This window comes from Podarcis filfolensis (genome assembly GCF_964270895.1).
Source record: "Podarcis filfolensis genome assembly, chromosome: 9".
NCBI lineage: Eukaryota > Metazoa > Chordata > Lepidosauria > Squamata > Lacertidae > Podarcis > Podarcis filfolensis.
The window spans coordinates 49,819,269-49,835,320 of NC_139610.1; the positions used below are offsets into that span (position 1 = coordinate 49,819,269).

General features: G+C 41.2%; 2 protein-coding genes across 2 annotated transcripts; one reads left to right on the forward strand and one right to left on the reverse strand.

Moving 5' to 3' along the window:
• The first annotated feature begins 277 nt into the window (after positions 1–277).
• Positions 278–8,193, forward strand: MAD2L1 (mitotic arrest deficient 2 like 1). Its single transcript, XM_083571973.1, has 5 exons — positions 278–412; positions 1,929–2,075; positions 5,416–5,536; positions 6,403–6,506; positions 7,664–8,193. The coding sequence occupies exons 1-5, from the start codon at positions 340–342 to the stop codon at positions 7,834–7,836; spliced, it is 618 nt and encodes a 205-aa protein (XP_083428099.1). The 5' UTR covers positions 278–339; the 3' UTR covers positions 7,837–8,193.
• Positions 8,194–9,216: 1,023 nt separating this feature from the next.
• Positions 9,217–15,054, reverse strand: RPL7L1 (ribosomal protein L7 like 1). The gene is made up of 7 exons (XM_083571928.1): positions 14,924–15,054; positions 14,474–14,582; positions 13,211–13,374; positions 11,983–12,120; positions 11,045–11,154; positions 10,696–10,910; positions 9,217–9,811 (listed from the first exon to the last, which is right to left on the reverse strand). The coding sequence occupies exons 1-6, from the start codon at positions 14,935–14,937 to the stop codon at positions 10,702–10,704; spliced, it is 744 nt and encodes a 247-aa protein (XP_083428054.1). The 5' UTR covers positions 14,938–15,054; the 3' UTR covers positions 9,217–9,811; positions 10,696–10,701.
• Between the last annotated feature and the right edge of the window lie 998 nt (positions 15,055–16,052).

The window sequence follows — 16,052 nt, forward strand, 5'->3', positions numbered from 1 at the left end:
ATCCACGCTTCTCCCCGTAATTAACAAAAACCCACGGAGCTCCCTAATCAACCACCGTGAACGAGCGTGGGGGGCGGAAACGCTCAAAGATTTCACGCATGCGCGTTTCCATAGGCTAGTGGCACCAGAACGCTTTACGGCCCATAGGCTTCGGGGATAACGACGCTTGCCTTGCTGTTGGCCCCACCCCCTTTCCTGCTGCGCACGCGCAACGGGGGAGCGCCCTCTGTGGCCTCGTACTCTCGCGCGACGCGAAGGAGGCGGAACTGGATTTTGAATCAGGTGGCGGGAAGATCGTCCGGAGTCCGAGCTCAACCCCCGTCGCCTCGTCCTCTTCGAATGGCGAAGCAGCAGAGCCGGGAGCAGGGCATCACCTTGCGGGGCAGCGCCGAGATCGTCGCCGAGTTTTTCTGTGAGTTAGTCGGGAAAGGAGAGTGGAGGGACTCGGTTGGGCGGGCTGCTCCTAGGGGAGCCGCTTACTCTGGAGTAAGCCCCGCTGAATCCAAGAGGCTTTACTTCCGAGTAGGGGTGCCCGCCTAGGATCGGGAGGAGGGGATAATGCTGCGAGGGAATGATGGCGCCCGAGCTGGAGGGGAAGGAGCGGGATGCAGCATAGGCCAGCCATCCTTTCTTCTCTTTTCCTTTACTTTCCCCCACGTTGATTTATTTGCTTTACACAAACATCCTGTCGCTGAGGGTATAGCGCCCCACAGCGTGCCAGCAAAAGTTTGCATCGCAATATAAAAGAAAAAGAAAAAACACCTTACTGGCTGTGCGTGGAGTAGCTTTCCAAGGTAAATTGCTCCAGGCTGCAATCCAGCACTCGTTTGCCCGGGAGTAAGCGCCCTTGAAAAGAACGTGCTTCTGAGCAGGCACCTGTAGTACTGCGCTGTCAACTTCCTTGTTGGTTCTGTAGCTCACAGAAGCTTGTAGTTATAATAAATATATTAGTGTTAAGGTACCACAAGACTTCGTTGATTTAGATGTTGATAGTCACACACACGTCGGTAGCACCGCGCTGGTGAGGTTTCCCAGCTTTGTGGACAAAGCACTGGATCGCACTGCCTGTTCTCCTTAGAGTCTTTATCTGCTTTCATTTTAAACTTTATATCGGAAAAGGGTGACTCTTTAAAATAAGCATGCTTATTCCAATTTGTCCACTCTTGGACCAGTTATGAGCATTTGTGGTTTGGTTTAAGCTTCCCTTCAAGTTAGAATCCCTCAGCCATAAGCCCTTGTAGACATTGATTTACAAACTCTTGCCATATTACTTCATCTAATTGAAGTATTGTGAGAGAGCAGCATTACCTGTTTTGCATTTTGCGTAAGTCCACCTGATATCATTTAATCGAGTATTCTATGAACTGTGGAATTTCAGTTCTAGGTGTTGGGTAAAATTATGATACGGAGAGCAAACATAAATTTGGAGGTGTACAAATAACCTACCACACAAACTTAGGTCTAAAGATGATTGTTTTCGTTAAATAATAAAACAATGTGAAGTTATGTTTTAAATGTAACAATGTAACATTTTTGGCAAGTGTAGCTTTAACCTCCCACTGTAGTATTAAAACAGAAGTTGCACTGACCAAAATAAAAGCACATGTGCATTATTAGAGTCCTTATCTGCTTTCATTTTAAACTGTATGTCGAAAAAAGGATGACTCTTTAAAATAAGCATGCTATGTGTGTTACTGGTTTGTAGCCACAATAAAATAATAGACTGCTAATTCCAATTTTGTCAGCCAATAGCTTTGGCACCTGGCATGAACTCTGCCCCTTGAGCCATTATCTCTGTCCTGCAGAGAAGATTGCCACTTATAAAAACAGGCACATGCTATGCTTTCTGCTGGAAGCAACTGAAGGAATTTAAAAAGTAAGGTGATGGTCCTTGTATTGTTAACACTTGAATATTTTTTCCCTTCTAGCATATGGTATCAACAGTATCTTATACCAACGTGGGATCTATCCTGCTGAAACATTTACACGTGTTCAGAAATATGGACTTACTATGCTTGTGACTGCAGACTCTGAACTTAAAAATTATCTGAACAATGTGGTGGGACAGCTAAAAGGTATTTTTTTATGATTTCCTGACAGTTTTCTTATTACTGCATAGAAATTAAGAAAACAACACAGTCCCTGTCCTCAGACTTACAATAATTTAAAATGACCCTAATAGCTCAACAAATTGGACAAAACGTAGTTTTAAAACTTTCAGCAGTTTCCCTTAAAGAAAATATTGTTGTCAAAATTGCACAAAGTAGATGAATACAAGATCTTTCTTTGGATGACAGTGCCTATGTGGTCTCAGCAAAATCTTATGCCACCTCTTGTTTCTTTTCTATTCAATCATTTAAAGTGCAGACATCAGAAAAGCAGGATTACTAACCTTTAAAATCATAACAGAAGAAAAATGTATTGTCTGCCTGCCTAAAAACCATAAAATATAGGTTCAGTTAGACTTACGTGGGAGAGGGTTCCACAACTGGGGTCCTGCCAGTGAAAAAACCTTTGTTACCTTTTACAGCCAAACATTCCCTCCTTGGTTGTGTAGCTCAGAACAGGCCTTCTGGTGGTTCATTTATTAAATTTATATTCCTTCCAAAGGAACCCAGGGTGATTGATTACTACAACTGAGGTCCTGGTTCATATGGAAGCAGGAGGCCCTTCAGATACCCTGCCCTCAAACCAGGACTTTATAGGTACCGTATTTTTCGCCCCATAGGACGCACCTAGTTTTTTTGGGGGGGGAATAAAGGGGGGAAATTATTCCCCCCCCCCCCGGTGCGCTGCACTAATCCCGAAGCTTGGGGCGTGCGGAGCTCAGCGCGCCCCAAACGTCTGGGTGCCGGCAAGGTCTCCGCTAGCCCTGGGAGAGCTGGGTCTCCCACGGCTAGCGGATAGCTTCCTGAAGCCTGGAGAACAAGAGGGGTCGGTGCGCACCAACCCCCCTCGCTCTCCAGGCTTCAGCGAAAGCCTGCATTCGCCCCATAGGACGCACACACATTTCCCCTTCATTTTTGGAGGGGAAAAGTGCGTCCTATAGGGCGAAAAATACGGTAATAGCCAGCACCTTGAATTGGACATAGAAACAAACTGGAAGCAGTGCTGATGGAACAAGACTGGTAACATGATCTGAATAGTGAGCACCAGAAAGCATTCTGGCCACCAAATTTTGCACTGATTGTAGTTTCTAAATGCTCTTATAAGGGCAGCTCCTTTCAGTAATCTAACCTGGATGCAGCAATTGGCCAGATTTGTGTTCTTTAGGAAGGGACATAACTGGAGAATCAGTTGAAGCTGAGCAGACACTTCTTTTTTAAAGAAATGGAAAGGTAGATAAACTCATCTTTATTGGGCTTTTGTATCAGTGAAGTGCTGTTTCTGCAGTCTCCAGAAGATAGTACAAAGGTAAACACTCCTTTATTCTTAGAGTCCTTTTTCATCATGGGAGCAGTTAGCAGCAACCTCAATAATGGGTGTTGGTAATACATTTGTATTACCTTTGTAATTTGTATATACCTTTCATATATGTTCCAGAACTCTGAAATCACTACTGCTAGATGAGAGCAACTGGTAAAGCCTTTTTTTTTTTTATAATATTTTTATTTTTTCCATATAAACACAACACAACAAACATAAACATACAAAGACAAAAACATAACAAAAAACATGTATCATTTCATATCCTAATTTCATATACCTTTCTTCCCCGACTTCCTCATGCCTCCCCTTTCTGTATTCCAAATTCTTATCGATTGTTCAGCAAATCTTCCCTTATTTTAATTTAAATTTAGACTATTCTTCCTTATTCTCCTTGTCTTAACCATTGCTAATAGTAACCATTTACTTTCCAGTCCAACATCATTCTAACTTTCATTAACTTTGTAATATTTCTTTAAATAGTCCTTGAATTTTTTCCATTCTTCTTGCGCTGCCTCTCTTCCCTGGTTTCGGATTCTGCTCGTCATTTCTGCCAAGCCCATGTAGTCTATCACCTTCATCTGCCATTCTTCCAGTGTGGGTAGCTCTTGCGTCTTCCAGTACTTCGCAATGAGTATTCTAGCTGCTGTTGTAGCATACATAAAGAAAGTTATATCCGTCTTTAACACCCCTTGGCCGACAATACCCAAGAGAAAGGCCTCTGGTTTCTTGGGGAAAGTATATTTAAATACCTTTTTAAGTTCATTATAGATCATTTCCCAGAATGCCTTAATCTTCGGGCAAGTCCACCAAAGATGAAAAAATGTACCTTCAGTTTCTTTACATTTCCAACATTTATTGTCAGGCACATGGTAAATCTTTGCAAGCTTGACTGGGGTTATGTACCACCTATATATCATTTTCATAATGTTTTCTCTTAAGGCATTACATGCCGTAAATTTCATCCCGGTGGTCCACAACTTTTCCCAATCAGCAAACAAAATATTATGACCAATGTCCTGAGCCCATTTAATCATGACCGATTTAACCGTTTCATCTTGTGTATTCCATTTCAGCAGTAAATTGTACATTTTGGACAAATTCTTAGTACTGGGTTCTAACAGTTCTGTCTCCAATTTTGATTTTTCCACCTGGAAGCCAATTTTACTGTCCAGTTTAAACGCTTCATTTATTTGATGATAGTGCAACCAGTCTCTCACCTTCCCTTTTAATTTCTCAAAACTCTGCAATCTCAATTTGTCCCCTTCCTTTTCCAAAATTTCCCAGTATCTTGGCCACTTGGACTCCATATTTGACTTTTTAACTGCCTTAGCTTCCATTGGCGACAGCCACCTTGGAGTTTTATTTTCCAGCAAGTCTTTATATCTGACCCAGACATTTAATAGTGCTTTTCTGACAATATGATTTTTGAAACTTTTATGTGCTTTAACCTTGTCATACCACAAGCAACTGGTAAAGCCTGAAGCCATATAATAAGATCAGTTTGTGTGGCAAAACATACTGTGGACTCCCAAGCAATTTAGAAAAACAGATCCACTACCAAGAATACAGAAGTTGGCCATTCCTCATGTATAAAATTAAGTCACCTCATTTATGTCCAGTGAAACCTCAGTTGTCGAACGTAATCCGTTCCAGAAGACCTTTTGACTTCCGAAACATTTGACATCCGAGGATCAAAGGGCAAAGTCAATGGAGAAAACCGGAGCAGTTACTTCCGGGTTTTTGGCGTTTGGGAGCCGAGGTTTGATGGTATAGGAATACTATTTGAAATTTCTATTTAGTTGATGTTCTGGCATAATTCTTGCACATCAGGCTTCCTAAATCAAGTGTACCATGTGTATCCTATAAACTGCAGGTTGTCTGTATGGTTAATAGTTTGCAGAAAGACAGTGGTAGTGTTTATTTCAGGTGGTTTAAAATGTTTTAAGGGACTTCTGGGAAGCTATTTTTTGTCTTGCTTTTTTTCAGAATGGCTCTATGAATGCCTAGTTCAGCGGCTAGTAGTGGTGATCTCCAGTAAAGAAACCAGTGAAGTTCTGGAAAGGTGGCAGTTTGACATTGAATGTGACAAAGCTGCAAAGGATGAAAGGTAAGTGCATTCAAACACCATTGTTTCAAACAGTGCAAAATGTAGGCATTTATTCAGCTTTGTATTCAAATTGTGCTCCTCCCTCACCCCAGGTACAAAAAAAGCATATGGCAAATTGTGGTGACAACATAATTGTCTTGGAGAGATGGATGATATGGATATGCTTGTGGATATAGAGATACGTAGTTGCCTCCTTCAAAATGGGGACTTCCAAAGGGGGAGACATGGCTTGCAAATGAGTAAAGCAAGGGTTGTGCTTGCAAAGTGGTCAGCCAGTCCATTCTAAGGCCTGGGGTGTCAGCAGCAAATGCACACAAGTAAAATGCTATAGATGTAGGTCAGGAGTGGGGAAAAAGATTTGACGGGCAGACCAGCTCCTGACCTCCACCACCCTACCCCACTCCCGTGGACCATTCTGGCGTGTCCTGTCAATTGCATGACATCAAGTCACCCAAAATAAGCTTTTCCCTTTCATCACTGCTCTGAATTCACCAAGCCACAATTTATAGTCAGCTATTGGCTGCGCTTGGAGTAAAGCAAGAGTCCAAAATTCTATAGTCTAGCACATACCTGCCTGAAGTGGGCTTGCCATAAGTGTAACTGTAAGGCTGCTAATTGTTCCTGTCCCACCTCTGATGTTGTGTATTACATCAGATGTGGAGTAGGTTTAGGGCCTGCCAGGCCTAACTTGGCCTGTAAGCCAATGGTTCTTCCTCCCTGGCATAGGCAATGGAAACCTGCAAAGCAACCACACCAAACATGGCATGTAAGTTGGACCAGTGGTTATTTACTATGTAAAATACTAATAGCTTTGTTAATTTATGATATCAGACTTGTTTAACGACAGCTTTTGATTGCTATTTTAGTGCACCGAGAGAGAAATCTCAGAAAGCTATACAGGATGAAATAAAATCTGTTATCAGACAGATAACAGCCACAGTAACTTTTCTTCCTTTACTCGAAACAACATGTAAGTATCTTGTCACTTGATGCTCTTGATAGAATGCAGCAAATCTGTTTGGGGGCTTATTCATAGTATAGGCTACAAAGCAAGGAAATGAGTACTGCAACTTAATACATTTTCACATACAACCTAATTTCTGTAAAGAAGTGCATTGCCAAGCGTTTAAGGAATGTAAACAATTTATCTGAAATAAGGTGAATAATGAGTTCATTTTCAGATGATGCCATATTATTTTATAAAATCTGAGTGGGCTGAACAGCTCCAAAATAGTGTCTTCAAACTAGATGGTGCTGTATCCTTTCCCTGCCCATGCTCTCCCCAGCCTTTTCTCAGTGGTGCTCTGAGATCAGGTGTAACACCTGTTGGAAAGAAAATAGGGTGGGATAGCAGGAACAGTTATAGGGTGGAAGGGAAGAGGTTTATCACCCTCATCCCACCCGCTTACTCACACTTCACAGCAATTCAAACAAAGCAGACTGCTGCTGTTTGCAGAAAATGCTGTCAAAAGTTCAATGAAAGTGATTCACATTAGTAATAATAATAATTTTATTATTTATACCCCGCCCATCTGGCTGAGTTTCCCCAGCCACTCTGGATGGCTTCCAATCAAGTGTTAAAAACAATACAGCATTAAATATTAAAAACTTCCCTAAACAGGGCTGCCTTCAGATGTCTTTTAAAAAGAAGATAGCTGCTTATTTCCTTCACATCTGAAGGGAGGGCGTTCCACAGGGCGGGCGCCACTACCGAGAAGGCCCTCTGTCTGGTTCCTTGTAAGCTCACTTTAAGTTGACATAACATAGATGGGGTCTTTCATGGGAAGGAAGGCTGTAAGTGTAGTGGGCTGCATCAGTAAAATTGTTTGGAGGCATTAAAACTAGTAGTATGACAATGACCCTAAATCTGGTTAACACTCGTTCAGTAAACTGCAGTTCTGATAATCCAGTTTCAACATATTGTAGTTAGCCATCAAGTGATGGATATGAATGAATGATCCAGTCCTAATTTGGTTCAATTAATGTATTATTGCAGCATTAATACAGAAAAAGTATGAATGTGCTTGAATTTTAAATACAAGCATACAATTTTATTCTACCCTTAAAAATGAATTTAGAATATAGGCATGCAATATAAATCTAGTAACACTGGGTTTTTCCTTGCAGGTGCATTTGACCTGCTGATTTTCACAGACAAAGACTTAGCTGTTCCAGAAAAATGGGAAGAGTCTGGTCCACAGTTCATTGCTAACTCTGAAGAAGTTCGTCTTCGTTCCTTCACAACTACAATACACAAAGTCAACAGTATGGTGGCCTACAAAAAGGACAGCTTCCCCTGACTGTGCAAATTAGACTGTACATAAGCTTCCTCTTAACTTCTTTAGCAAATAGTAATTACATTCTGCATAGATCCTTTGCGTTCCAGTAAAACTAACAGGGAAAACATACTTTGTACATAGCTTGAATATACTGTGGATGTATTTCTAAGAATGAATACTGAAATCCTGTTCTTTGATATGCGACTGAATTTCCTCATTCTGGTTATTACAGGAGTGTGGACTGAATGTTTTTAATTGTATTTTGTAGGATAAAAAAATAAAGTAAAACTTTAACTGGTCTTTGTATCATAAGTGTCCTGTATAACTGCCTATATTTACTTAAATGTGAGTCTACTGCCAATAAACTACTTAATTTTGTCTTTGTTGTGGTTGTGGCTAAAGTTAGCAAAATATTACAAGACCTTCGGGACTGGAAACATCAGCTTGATCTGGCTCACAGCCCTGCACATAGCTGTTAGGCTTAGGACACCTAGGATTGGCACCAATGGAAGTTTTTCCTACTGATTTTAATTGCTGTGGAGCGTTTTCACTAGAATATTGGCATCTATATATACACAGCCATACCTTGGTTCTTGAACTGAATCTATTCGACTTTCAAAAATGAAGGCGTGGCTTCCGATTGGCTGCAAGAGCTTCCTGCACTCAACTGGAAGCAGCATCAGACATTCGCATTCCAAAGAATGTTTGCAAAACGGAACACTCACTTCCGGGTTTGCGGTATTCGGGAGCCAAAACGTTCGCTTCTCAAGGCATTCAACAACCAAGGTACAGCTGTACTGCCATTCTGACAAATTGGCTCTAGCTTAATTTTTCCCTCTGCAGCTCTACTACAGTGGTACCTCTGGTTGTGAACAGGATCCGTTCTGGAGCCCCGTTCGCAACCTGAAAGGACTGCAACCCGCATCTGCGCACAGGTCGCAATTCGCCACTTCTGTGCATGCATCGAAACCCAAAAGTAACCCTTTCTAGTACTTCTGGGTCGCTGCGGGACGCAACCTGAAAAAATATATCATGAAGCAAACGTAACAAGAGGCATGGCTATATTGGCTAATGAAAGAATCATATTTTTTCCAAGTTCATGGATGGAGGGTGGACTAGGGGAGACAGTACATATGGTGGACTAGGAGGGTGGACTAGGGGAGATAGTACATATGGTGAGAAGTGTATGAACTGGGGTGGGCATGGCTCACCTTTTGCTGTATCCCTCAATACCCTGAAGGAAATGTGCCCATCAATGGGAAGAGGGGGGGATTCTTTCAGAAACAAGCTCCAAATACTTCCAACAGGAACAACTGCCTATCTTTTCAGTCAATAGCTTATAAGCTTCAAAAGCTAATAGTTCTTGCATTTGTCCGGTATATAAGCAAGCCCCACAAAGCAAAAATTTAATAAATCTTTTTTATTCTAGACTTTACATACAAAAGAAGTTTGAGGATTACGTTCAAAGTGGCTATTTTAGACATGGGCTGACCAAAGGGTTTGACAGGAGAATTTAAGGCATCAACTAGTTGCCAGCCAATTCAAGCAATCTGGGAAGAGGATCCTGACATGTTCAGGATATTCCTGCAGGTGATCACCAGGTTTAGATCATATTAGGTTTCCTATTCCAAGTGTGCATCTTAAAAATGCCAAGTTTTCCCACTTTTGTATTCAAAATGCATAATGAAACTCCATGCAAAAAGCAGTGCTGGGTTTCAAAACATCTCCGCTGTCTTTGTAAGCAATATATTAATTTCAGAGGGCTGTGCAAGTGAAATTTTAGGAGTTCTTCCATTCTATTCTATGCGCAGGATAACATTTAAATCACATCTTGGATCTCTTTCAACTCAACTATGGAAGTGTAGTTTCACCATCACACAGAGAGAAAGGAACAGAAGTAATGTCATGTTGCAGACTCGGGAGTCTCTGAAGAGCCAATGTACATCATGGAGTACAAATAAATATCTTCCAGAACATCCTTAATAGCGTTCATAACCTGTTAGAAAAAGTAAAAAGAAATCACTATAATTATGTTCAGTGCCTACTGAAGAAAGCTGTTGGAAAAATATTAAGAGCAAATGTTATTTTTATGACTAAGCTGGAAAAAAGTATACAAGGAAGTTGCTGTTGAGAGTTAAACTCATTACTGCCTAGCAGACAAACATGCAGTGTAACTGGAGATGGAATCCTGAACAGTTTTTAAAAAAACACCTCAAAACACTGAGAACTTAAGATGGTGCTTGGAATTAACTGCTCTTTAAATGAATTGGGTTTATGAATTGCCAGTTAGTTATGTTTTCATAGTATGTAAGAACCTAAACTACTACTATTACTATTACTATTACTATTACTACTGACAGGAATTTTCTCCACCTTTCTCTGAAGCATATGACATAATATACACAAACCATGTGGATTTTTATAAAGTATGATCCACTGCAGAGTAAACTTTTAGTCCTTCTCTGTTTTTTGCATACAACTTACTGGAATCTACCAGAAGCTGCCAAACATGAGGACAGCTGAATATGAAGTCACATGAACTTGTATCATTCTGGCCCTGACCATCAGCTCAACCATCTCTACCACCTACACTACAGGAGGTCCAAGAAAAAGTATTTTCCATTTCTGCTACCCAATCTTGCAAATTTAAGATGCTGAGGGGTCAAACTTCAGATCACTCCCATCTTCTGGTTTTATACCCAGAGATTGAAACTTGATGGTTTTGGCTTCCTTATCTTCCTATAATTTCACAATCCAACAGCAGATGCGGTCCACTTTTTCGAACTATGGCCATTCTTCATAAGGAACTCCAAGACAATTTTTTAACATATAACTAAGCAGTGATTGAAATCCATAAAAGCCGGTGTTAAGAGCACCCACCTGAGCCTAGTTCAAATGACGAATGAGTTTGTTGATTCCACTACCTCGAAATCCAGTATCGCCAATCTCTTTGTGGAACCCCGCTTTATTGCGTGCGGCATGGCGAGCTACTGACAGGTGGAATGGCCACAAGAAGTTGTTGACTTCATGAAAATGTTTCCCAGCTGAGTAAATTTCATGAATAAGATCTTCCAAACAAATAATACCAGAGTTTCCTAAGCGGGAGAAATGATTTTAGAAACATAGTAGCATCCAATTTCTTTGGTCATTTCACTGCCCTTTTCCTAGATCACAATAAAGCACATGCTGCCCCAAAGCTTAGTGTCCTCCCCTACATTTAATCTCTTACCCAAATGTTCCTCTATCAGAATGTTGTCTGTCAAAGCAAGCTTTTTCTTATTGACCTTTGCATGGCCTCGTTTCAGGATCAACTCTCGAATAGATTTCAGGTTCGGATAACTGTGTAAACAAAATTAGTGGTGATGCTGCTGGAGAATTTTTCAAAAACTACAAGATCCTTCCAAAATGGCAACTTGTTTGGTAAGTAACTGCTATTTAGCTCCCAGAGAATGGCCACAACACTAGTCATTTTAAAGCACAGTATGTAACAGTTTCCTGCTTGTTTTTAATACTCCGCCATCCTTAGAACATACCTCTTCTCAATGGGACACAAGGTATAGAACTAATCAAGATTTGTGCAAACTACTGCTCCAAGACAGAATGCATTGTGGCATGTATTTTTATTATCAAAGTTTTGTTACTGTATTAACAGCCTATGTTATAGTTAAGTTATGAAGTGGATTATTGCAGCAGATTCATGCCTAAATTGTTTTCAGAAGACAAATGCACAAAATCTTATTTGAAGCAGCCTGCCAACGCCGCCTGATCTGAGCCCAATCGTGTCACACGATTAACCCCCTGCACAAATGTATATTATGCTGTTAACCCACCTTCATGCAAAACGTCTATTGATGTGAACAGATAAAAAGACCCACACTAAATATATTAAATGTATATATAGCTATATTTCAAGTCAGGCTAATAGGCCCTGGATGATTGTACCATTTCCAAAGGCAGCAGTAACACACACGTAGAGAGATCCCGTCCCCATCCTCAAAAAGCTCACAGAAAAATAGATTGAGAGCAGTTTTGTACTTGCCAGTTCATCTTTCCTGACATGCCAGTATTAGCATGCAAAAAAGAAAGTTCAAAGTTATGATGCCTTTTATATTCATTTCATTGCCTTTAACCATCCCTCCCACACACAAAAATAAAAGTTGTACTAACCCCCATGCCACATAAGGCTCCACAGTTCGCAGCATTTTCAGAGATGTTGGCGACAATTTAACAAACGTGCCACTGTAAATCTTTCTCAACCGTAGCCTATGTATGACATGCCGCACGCGTAGGCTCACACCTTTAATTCTAAAGCAAAGTAGGAGAAATCAGCCAAATTCTCCCCTTGGACATAAAGCTCCATAGTAAGCGGAAACAAATATAGATATGCATCAACAATCACCTTTTAACATTTTCTTGAAAGTTGTGTCCTAAAGCTACAGCCTGATCTTTCATTTCTCCCTTCAGCAGGAAGCAACAAACTATGAGCCCTGGCTTAGCAGAGGCATAGGGAACCTCCAGCCCACAGGTCATATTTGGCCCACAAGGCTGTTTTTCTCTAGCTAGAGCCACTCCTTTGACATCAGTTGTGGGGTGGGTAAAATCATAGCTGTAAAGGGACCATAAGTGGCCTGTTTCTCTGCAAACCAGATTTGACAGTAAGTGCAAGCCCCAACTGACAAAGCAAGAAGTGCTTTGTTGCCCAAAGGTCCTTTGCAATCAAGCCATTCTGTAAAGGAAAAAGCTTCACCTAGTGTCATAATGACGTCCAATGGGTGCCCCTGCCTACATTTTGAAGTGCACTATGGGTGTGAGAGAGGGGACATTAGGAACCCGTCACATCGTTGGATCAAATTCCCTACCCTTGGGCTTAGCATAATGTCCAAACCAATGCTCATGGTTTGCTTCACACAAACAAACCAAAAGCAGGAAGCTAAGGTTTGCTCTTACTGCTTTTATTCAGTGTTCAGTTCAAGAAGGTTTTTTGTTTTGTCATAATTCATCAAGACAGTACAGTGGTACCTTGGGTTAAGTACTTAATTCGTTCCTGAGGTCCGTACTTAATCTGAAACTGTTCTTAACCTGAAGCACCACTTTAGCTAACAGGGCCTCCCGCTGCCACCGCAGCACAATTTCTGTTGTCATCCTGAAGCAAAATTCTTAACCCGAGGTACTATTTCTGGCTTAGCGGAGTCTGTAACCTGAAGCGTATGTAACCCAAGGTACCACTGTACACCAATTCACTGTTCTGCAAATATATCCATGGATGGTAATTTTTTTAAAACAACAACAAAACAATCCACATAATCTGTGCAAATTGGAAAACTAGAATGAGCAAAGCAGTGAAAACCAGCAGATTGCTGGAAAACTAAGTTACAGATGACAAACAGATGCTTACTCTGCAATCCGTACTGCGAAAGCCAGTTTGTGTCCCTCAGGCATTAGCAGCAACCGGGGCTTATGTTCCATGCGCCTCAGACGGACATCATCTCTGTGTTTCCGATGAGAATCCCGCAAAAATGTCTCAAGACGTTTGAATCTGATTTGTTTTCCTTTCTGATGCTACAATAAGGAAATTAAATTTTAAAAGACATGCCTTTATTTTAAGTCACTATCTGCATGCTACTCAGTTCAGTACATAATGGTAAACATGCTCAGCATGTTTTTTCAGTACAAAATGTTCAGTACAATGACATGCCAACTGTTGTACAGCAGTCAATAGTATCACAGTTTTGTATCTTTGGGGTTATGCCCTAAAATACAGGGAAACTGTTATAAATGAAATAAAGTAATAACAGGATATGAACTTCCAATATATCTATCCATAATGTGTTTTATTAGCAGCCACAAAACACATAATATACCTGGCTAACGTGGCCTACTGTTATAACTGGAAAAAGCACTTACTTCCTTCCTGGATGACAGAATAAGAATATGGGAGCAAGCACACCTGAGTGACTGATAATGTAAAGGTCAAAAAAAATTATTGAAAAACTGAGCATTTTCAATACGTATCAATACAATAAGTTACAGGGCAATGTTTAACCACAAAGTTTGTTGGAAACAGTATAGCAACAGATTATCTTAATGTAACCTAACCTTATTTCTGCTCTCTGAACTGAAATACTTATGTGGTTACTTCCTTTTCCTTTTAGAAAAAGGGCTGGATTTCAGTTTAAGGAGCTTAATCTACAATTGGGGCAGGCAAGTTACCATGGAAAAGTAGATGGGATGTGATAGAATTTGGAACTTTGTATCAAAAATAGCATCCTAGTTTGATTCAGTCACAAAAGAGTTCAAGCAAGTCTTGGTTACGGTCATACAGAGGAACTTCAAGAAAAAGGTTTGATGAAGGACAAAAAAAGTCATTCTAAGAATAAGTTGTGAGGGAGTACCTATACTTACAATACTGGAGAGGTGAAGAGGGTGATAATGTTTCCTACAAATCGAAGTAAGCAAGACTACATCCTTCTAAAGCAAAAAGATATACACCCTTGATTTCTACCACTTCTCTTTTCCCAAGGATTTTAACTGAAACCTGATTTTACATTACATGCCTCATTTATCTAACATTTATTTCAGCTGACCTGATCAAGGGAATTCCTGCCTGAGCTGATCAGGTGAACATACAGTGTCCTGACCTACAATATGCCTCCCCTACCTTTCTTTTGTCCAGCAGCGCCTGCTTTGCTTGGGTGGCTTTGATTGCTTGATATGCCTTTCTTTTTTTCAGTAGATTTTCTGGCACCCGGGGAATCTTCTTTGGTGGTCTAAAACACAAGAGTTTGAACGGGTCAGAGAGAACACAAAAACAGGTCTAATGGAAGGCGATTTTCACACATTCATATACATAATGCGTTGCACAAATGGTTCCTATTCAAGGACTTAATTCGTTCTAGAAAACATACACACAGCCTCCTAGAAGCGGTCGGTTTCCATATCGTACGATCTCCCTCCACCGATCCAGTACAAAGAACTGTGACCAGTATCTATTGTTCTTACAGGCCTCTGACTATGCCTCCATCCAACAAAAAAAGCAGAAGCCCAAGCCCTCCCGGAGGATGGACATGGATTCTCTCCCGATCTACTTCTTCCCCCCTCGAAAACTCACTCAGGCTCCGCCATGTTTCCTCGCCACCTGTGTCCCGTTTCGATCCACTACGCATGCGTACCCCTTCCGGAAGGAAGCGTTTCGCATTTCACGCACAGGCGCGTGGAGGCGCTGCCCTTAAATGGCATGGTTTAATCCGCTCTAGAATCTATCTCTATGGTTCTCGTCCTCAAGAGATATACGGTAACCTTAGAAACATAGAGCTAAGAAAATTTAGTAACCTAACTTCCGGGTTCATTTTTAAACATAGGTTCCATCCTGGGGAGAGCAGTGAGAGCTGCCCATAAAAGGAAATACGCGGAGAATTCCAGGGTTTTAGGGTAGCTGTCATAAAGCAGCAGCGCTCAGAATAAGAAAAAAAAGTGGAAAATGCAGTTCCCTTCCCTTCGTGTCTTATTTCGTGTTGAAAAAATGATCTTCAGTTTTAAACCCCTTTTTAAATGTTCATGCTGATGCCATGCGAGAGTGGGGCGAGGGGCGGTGAATGGCACGTGTTTTACAGCCGCCTTGTAATGTAGTCTAGTATGGATATGTTCCGTTTATGCATGTTAAAACATACCCCTCCAAGCTCCCCACTACTGTTTACACGAAAGAAGAGCTGAATTATAAGAATAAAGAAAATTCCTGAGTTTTGCTGCTGCCTTTGCTGCATCGGAGAAGGGGGCTTGTAAAATGAGAGCGTTTTCCATGGATGTCCATTCGCAACTCTCGGAGAGTTGCCGGGCGGGCAGGTGATTATTAAAATGGGGAGCTGTCCTCCTCGTGGTCATCCACCAGGCAACATCCCAGGGAGGGAGGGAGGTGAATCGGAGAGAAGGGTTCAATGCTGTGGCGCCCAAATTGTGATTTGAACATTGTGGTGTGGCTCCTGCCAGGACAGCATTCTGGGGAACTAAGTTATTGGACTTGGAAGTGGAATATCTCATTTCATTGGAGAAAACAGGAGTGATGATTATTTTAACACTTGAGGCCCAATTTATTTTTATTGACATAGCTGTCAACTTTCAGATTTGAAAACAAGGGATCAGCAGCCTCAGCTTGTCCGGGGACAGTCTACAGGATATCTAACAATCCGGGATAGCAGAGGGAAGCAGTGGGAAACGCGCTGGAATAAGGGAATTTCCCGCAA